Source organism: Nicotiana attenuata, unplaced genomic scaffold (genome assembly GCF_001879085.1).
Source record: "Nicotiana attenuata strain UT unplaced genomic scaffold, NIATTr2, whole genome shotgun sequence".
Classification (NCBI taxonomy): domain Eukaryota; kingdom Viridiplantae; phylum Streptophyta; class Magnoliopsida; order Solanales; family Solanaceae; genus Nicotiana; species Nicotiana attenuata.
The window spans coordinates 106,324-113,917 of NW_017672652.1; the positions used below are offsets into that span (position 1 = coordinate 106,324).

General features: G+C 39.7%; 1 protein-coding gene across 1 annotated transcript; it reads right to left on the reverse strand.

Moving 5' to 3' along the window:
- Nucleotides 1-4,476: 4,476 nt before the first annotated feature.
- LOC109213982 (pectate lyase-like) lies at nucleotides 4,477-7,015 on the reverse strand. The gene is made up of 4 exons (XM_019377834.1): nucleotides 6,619-7,015; nucleotides 5,547-6,195; nucleotides 5,208-5,450; nucleotides 4,477-5,108 (listed from the first exon to the last, which is right to left on the reverse strand). Exons 1-4 carry the CDS (start codon nucleotides 6,816-6,818, stop codon nucleotides 4,881-4,883), a joined length of 1,320 nt encoding a protein of 439 aa, XP_019233379.1. The 5' UTR covers nucleotides 6,819-7,015; the 3' UTR covers nucleotides 4,477-4,880.
- Nucleotides 7,016-7,594: the final 579 nt, after the last annotated feature.

A 7,594-nucleotide genomic window follows, 5' to 3' on the forward strand; every position in this document is an offset into this window, starting at 1 on the left:
GTCATTCGGACGAGGTTTGATAGACGTTTTGATCGAAAGCGTAAATTGAGAGTTTTTGGAGTTCTTAGGCTTGAATCCATGGTTAATTTGTTGTTTCGATGTTGTTTTAGGTGTTTTAAGGATTGGTATAAGTTTGGATAGTAGTATATGACTTGATGGTGCCTTTGGTTAAAGTCTCGGGGGCCTCAGGATGATTTCGGATGGTTGACGGAAGAATTGAGTTTGGTTTTGGCAGCTGAAGATTTTCCATTGCTACTATCATAACCGCACCTGCGGCTAGGGGACCGCAGGTGCAGGCTCGCAGAAGCGCCCAGATGGTCGTAGATGCGGAATTGGCCATGTGGGGCTGGGACCGCAGACGCGGCTGCTCGATCGCAACTGCGGTAGCGCAGGTCCGGCTTCTTGATCGCAGATGCGAAAATGGGCGCCTTAGTGAAAACCGCAGATGCGGCACATTTGACCGCAAAAGCGGTACCGCAGAAGCGGAGGAAGGGCCGCAGGTGCGAAAACCCTGGGCCAGAAAGTATATAAACCCTCCTTCGCGATTTTCAGCTTTTCTTCACCATTTTAAATCGATTTTTGGAGCTTTTTGGGGATTTTGAAAAGGGAATCAGAGGGAACTTCGTTGAGGTAAGAATTTTGATCATAAAACTCGTTCCTACGGTGTTATTTCATTGATTAGGCTTGAAATTTTTGGAAATTTGTGGGTAAATATTGAAGAAACTAGGGCTTGGTATTGGAGAGCTTTGAGTGGTGATTTGAGGGACCAATTGAGGTCCGATTTTGGCAATTTTGGTATGCATGAACTCGTGAGAGCGTGAGGATTCTGTAAATGAGTGGTAAGATTATATTTTGAACATGTGAAGTCCCATCGGGATGATTATGGGTAAAATAGTTGTTTCAAAATCAAGATGGAAAGAGAGGTGCATAAGATTTGACAAAAATCGACTAAGTTTGCAGAAGGTCTGTCTTCCATCAAGTTTTAGTGTAAATGTGTAAGGAATTGGGAAAAGTCAAAACATGAAAGTTGTAGGCCTTTGAAATAGCTTTCCAACGATATATTATGGAGCCCCAACGGATCTCTGTGCAAAAAGTTATGTGCGTTTTACGGAACAGTATGCACATGCGCGCCCATTAGCGCGGCCGCGCTAATTTTGAGGCAGTGTTACTGCCATTTAGCGCGGTCAGTAGCACGGGCAAACCTCCAGTAGCACGGGCGCGCTAGTGGGGGGTCGTTTTAAAGCTATATTTCGTCCCCCACAGCCCCAAAACATAAAAACTTGCTCTAGAAAGGGGAACTCTCAAAAACCTAACTCCTTAAGGGTCCTTCCACCACCCAAGGTAAGTTCTAATGGCGATTCTAAGTTAATTTCAATTTCCTAACATGGGTAAACCCTCCATATCATTAGATATTCGATTGGGTCATCATTGTTGAGAGAAGGAAGCCTAAACTCGAAATTCAAGGGTTTGAACTTCGAAAAGGTAATGTCTTCACCCTCTAATTGATTCTAGCATTGGTTTAATGATTATAAACCCTAGTTCATGAGATATGAGTTGATGGGTTTGATAGAAAAGCATGAACGATTATAGATTTGGGGTGTTGAGTGTTGATTATTGGTTAAGGGTGTTGTCTAGCTTATGGGTGATAAAAAATAATATCGATTACAACCATTTGAGACTTTAGAGTTTATCTAGGGGCAAGGAAATGGGTTGTTGGGTGTAGAGACACCATTAATAAGGACTATGAAGCTTTATTTTCACCAAGTGTTTGATGAAATGCTTAAGTGACCAAAGCATGAGCAATATAGCTAATATGGAATCCCTTTGACTTGTATTGCTATAGATTAAAGTTGAAAGGGTTGACAAACGTTGTATTACGCTCAAGAGCCGGAAGTTAAGGTATGTAAGGCTGACTCTTTACGTTTGGGAATGTCTATGATTCTACCTACGTCATATTCATAATGACCCTTACCAGTTTCCTCAGAAAGTAACTATGACCTAGTTCCCTGAATAGTAGTAGAACTTCTATTCTCTGGATGGCATAGTTTTATAATTATTGGATATTCTATGAGTCTCAGTTATGACAGATCAACTTATTATGAATATTCATCTCAGTCTAATCCTATTCACTATTACAGTATCATGTCACTTGGTATGGATCTTTATTTCAGTATCATTTATTACAGTATGATTCTCAGTTCCTGATTCAGGAGAGGGAGTATTCACATCCTTACTTCCTTGTTCAGTTATCAGTTTATCAGCTAGCAGTTCAGTTTCAGTTCCAGTATTTACAGCTCTTTTGTTCAGCTATTTTACATACCAGTGCAATTCAAATGTACTGACGTCCCTTTTTGCCCGGGGCCTGCATCTCGCGATGCAGGTAACGATTTTCAGGTTGACGATTCTGCTTGTTAGGACATCTCGTATCAGCTGTTGGTGAGCCCCAGTCTTTCGGGGCCTTATCTCTCTTTTGTTTTAGTCATTATAGAATTTCAGTTAATAAGGTATACCGGGGACCTTGTCCTGGTAAACAGTTGGCATTTTCAGTATTCCTTAGAGGCTTCGTAGACTATAACCCAGTCAGTCAGATATTAGCAGGCTTTCATGTGTTAGCCTTGTCGGCTACTTGTTTATACTTGCAGACCTTTCAGTATTTTCCGCATCTATGATATTTCAGTCAGACCTTTTAGCAGATTATCATGTTTTACATTTACCTCTAGCTCATAGTTATACCATATGTCGATCCAGCCATACAGTTGGTTCGCGCATTTCGGGAATCGGCCTGATTCTATCTATTTTCGTTCCGTTTGAAGAAAGGAAAGGAAAGGTAAAGCCTTCACTTCAAGCTTTGAAGCTAAGTTCGCTATTCGGTCAATGATAGGCTTTAGGCCTTACCAGCTCGCCGAGCCTATGGTGGACGTCGGTTGGGTTGTCGACGATTACGACCATTCAAAGGCATTTTTCCATTAGCTGGAGTAGGAAGGGGGCTACCCATTTTGATTAGCCGTGCCATCAAAGTCAAATTTCCATGCCCTTCGAGGATCTTACGCGGCGGAGCGAACTCTTCTATCGTGTTGCATTTTCTCTGGCGGACCCCCCCTCGGTCCATCGTATCGGTCACATGCAGTCAGGCACCGAGTGCCGTGTTACGCCCAGGCCATGGTTCGGGGCGTGATAGCATGCTAGGCTAGAAATACCTGTTTTACTTGGTATGGAAATTGAATTGAATTAAGTATTCTTTTGTGTTGCTGCTGTGTGTTTACTTTAGAACTACGGGACGGTATCCCGGGAGATCCCCCTGTATGTTTACTTTGGGACTACGGATTTGTATTCCGGGAGATCCCCCTGCACTTTTACATATGAGACTACGGATCGGGATTCCGGTAGATCCCCGCGCACTATGAGTTGGACTACGGGACGGTATCCCGGGAGATCCACTGGATAATTATATTTGGGACTACAAGACGGTATCCTGGGAGATCCCCGGTTGTTATCTCTGTGTGAGCTGTATTTCCTTTTCGTGATTATTTTGTCTCTGTTATAGCTGTTGTTATTCTTTCTATCCTGTGTTACTTCTTACTGTTGCACTTAACTATACTGTCTTATTCGATATTGTTATACCTTGTATTTCATTTAACCTCAGTAGGGCCCTGACCTTCCTCGTTACTACCCGACCGAGGTTAGGCTTGGCACTTACTGAGTACCACTGTGGTGTACTCATGCCCTTCCTGCGCATGTTTTTCATGTGTAGATCCAGGTACTTCCACTCAGTCTTATCACGCTTGAGGCGAGGCGCTTTGTAGAGACTCTGAGGTATATCTGCCGCGTTCGCAGACCGAAGAGTCCCTTTCTATTCTCAGTACTAGTATAGCCCCTTCTGTATTTCCCTTGTTGGTAGAGATTTCTGGAGTTAGAGCTTATTATGTAATCTTTTAGCTTGTGATTCATGGGGTTCCGGATTTTGGGAGTGTTAGATTGAGATTCTTGTACTGTTATATGCCGGCGGCATGAGAACACTGTTTAGCTTTGTTATCTCGGTTTGTAATTACTTTCTTTTCCGCAACTGTTTTTTTTCCCCATATTTGTTAGACTTACCTAGTTGTAGAGACTAGGTGCCGTCGCGACAGTTCACGGAGGGCGAACTGGGGTCGTGACAAGTTGCAATGCTCACAAAATATGAGCATCTATTGTTATTAGTTTGTAAGTACTCCCTCCGTTCATTTTTACTTGGTATGTATACTAAAAGTAGATTTTCATTTTTACTTGTCACTTTACGCATATCAAGAGAAGACAAGTTTTTTTTTCCTGTTATATCCATAGTATTTATTACTCATTTCAAATCATTTTCTCAAATCCAATAAAATATGCATCAATTAATATGAGTTTCATAGTAAATTATACATTTTATTTATTATTTCTTAAGGGACATGAAAAGTAAAAACGTGTCAAGCAAAAGTGAACGGAGGGAATAACAGGTTTGCTCACAGTAAAATGCCCCCTTGGGAACATACGGCCTATATTTTATTGAATACGTACAGAGAAAATTGAATACACACAGACAACTTAGATTTCTAGAAATCAAAGTTACCTTTTTTTTTTTTTAACACAAGAATTGGTTCATTCTTTCACGACACCTACACTTTCCTTTTCTTCCCTCCTAACTGCTCTCATCTCTCTAAGGCAATCCAGCCAGGGAAAGAAACTAAATAAAAAAAAATAGCATAGAAGAAACAAAAGGACAAACACTAGTTATTGGATCGGAGCCATTTCTTTCTTCTCCTATTTTCCTTCTTCTGCTGTCAAAAAACACCAATCTATCTGTGCTCCTTCCAGCCCTCAGAAGTGAAACTACAGATGCATAATACTATGCACATCATTGATTAACAAGGTGTGCCGATTTTGCATTTGCGCACACCAGCATAGCGAGTGAGTCGGCCTGCATATGAACCAGGCTTGAACTTGATCCTATGCGGTTTAGTCAATGCAGATTTTTTCTTGTTTTGTGGCCCTGACTCCACAAAGTAAGCCCCATTTAAGAACAAATCACCCTCTGATACCCATTGCCAGTTCTTCCACACGGATTCTGGCGCGTAATCCCTCTTAGTTACCTTCATTTAGCATCATGTATGTCAGCAATACACATAATATAAGTCAATAGATACTTGTGAACCTACCTAATATAATCATATATGAATGGTGAAGTTTACCTGCTTAGTGTTAGGGTTGTTAGCGGCCTTGAAACGATTACCCTGGCTGATAATGGTTGGATTAGCACTGCCACCAATTGCATACATTTGCCAATGAGAGTAGTCATTGTTGACAACATGGAAGAATCCCCACCTGCACCTTGGCATCCTCTGAATCAATCCCTTTCCGAACCGATTGAATGCAACTGTGACTTGCATTATTGAATCTTGTGGGAAGGCATCAGTTGCCCCCAAAAGCATCACCTGAATCGCCATTGTTAATGATTATTAATGATACTGACTAATCAAATGTATATGATTTTCCACGGGAGTAAGAGTATTAAAGAAAAATAAACTTACGTCGTTGTGATGATTGAATTTGCAGTTAGAAATGGTGATTGCAGTGGAAGCCATGATGGCATCAATGAGGCCATCAGTACATTGGGACAAAGTGCAATGGTCAATCCAAATATGGTTGGAACCAAAAATGGAAATACCATCTCCATCACTCACTGTCCTAATACCAATATGCTTAACAGAATCTCTTATCATTCCACCTGAGGTAGATATAATATGATGAATCCTAATGTTGTGGACTATGACATTATGCACAAATTGGATAGTTAAACCAGCGCCATAGGCAATGTGAATAGAAACTCCCCTGCCATCGATCGTCTTGTCACTTGTGATCATCAGTTCTTCCTTCAACTTAATTACCATTGACTTCTCAAAGATAATCCACAATGGCTCCTCTTGGATCACAGCATGACGAAGGGTCCCCGGCTTTGGATCCTTCACGTCATCATCCGAGTCATCGGTTACAACATAGTACCTTCCTGCTTTACCACCAGTTGTTTTGTGGCCAAATCCCCGAGCGCAATCTGCTAGCTTTTTCCTGTTTTTTGCCCAGTTTTCGTCACACCTCCAGCATCTGTCAATTGGATTGGTTGCCATGCAACTACTTTTTTCCTTTAGATGCCTCCTTAAGCTTGTAATATTTAACAATGTGCTGCATAATACATCAAGTAGTTTTCAAGTCATTATTCTTAAAACATGTTTAAGTAAAATCAAAGAAACAGCACTAGCTATGCCACAATACCAAACAAGTTAATTGGAATTTTGGCTATATAAATCATCATTATTCATGCCCCTCCATTTAAGCTCGTTTCAGTGAAATATTATAAAAATCAGTTTCTCTAGTACTAGAAGTTCTCTATATTTTCTTCTACCATATAAGTATCTCCAACAAGCCAAAAAACTTCTAGCAAATATTGGACCTAATTAATTAAGTAAATGTGCTAACTTAACGAAAACTTAATTTCAAAAAAATAATATCGCCGTCATATATCTTTTTCTTCCATTAATGTAGCCTATTTCTCGCTAGGCCTGCATGTAGAAAAATGAAAAGAGAAAGTATGAAGAAACTACTTACTCTCCGACTTCTCTATTGAATGTATCAGTGATTTCTTCAGGATGTTCATTGTATGCAGCAAGGGAAGAGTTGAGCGCTTCCTTAGCCTGCTTTTCCAAATATGCATCAAATTCAGCAATTCCGGCATGCAAATTTGGGACTAATGAAGCTAACGATATAAGCAATATTAACAAAACTGAATTCCCACTAACAAAGGCCATAGCTTTTTTATCCTTTTTAATGCTGCTATATATATATATCTCTTTTTCTATTTTTTTAAAAATTATTTTCTCTTGTATTACGTAATCTTTTTTGTGTTGTTTTTTAGGTATTACTTGCGAATCACTGGAGAAATGTTTGTGTCCAGTGACTCGCTTTTGGACTGCTGCTTAGAAGGATGCCATCTATAAAGAGAAAGTTTCTTTATATATATATATATCCAAGGTGAGTTTCCAACAATAGAGAAGAAGAAGGAAGTACATAGAGGTATAACAGACACAATGGACTTTGGGAAAGAAACATATGGCGGGAATAACGGCTGACCAAAGACGGATTTAAGGTTGGCTTTTAGGTAACTAACTAACTTTTGTATGTTTGTTAAAAGAAGTCAAGGAAAATTAGAAACAAACTCCACTCATTCCTTTTTAGAGTACATCATAGGTAAATTTAGTACGTACCTATTTAATTGGGTACGAAATTTTAAAAAATAAAAAGTACTTTCGAAACATATTGCGTGTAAATATATCATAATATTTATGTACTTGTAACACTTTTGAAACTTATGGTCTTAAACTTATTATGAGATTTATGTGACTATAAAATTAATTAAACTATTCAAGGGTAAAATGAAAAGTTGAAGTTAAATTATTTTCAAATTCAAAAAGAGGTTATTCTTTTTTAAACGGACTTTAAGTTATATACAGGGCCGGCTCCACTGTTTTGAGCCGTAAGGCTTGCGCCTTAGGCCCCCAAATTTGGAATGAATAGTTTTTCCAAA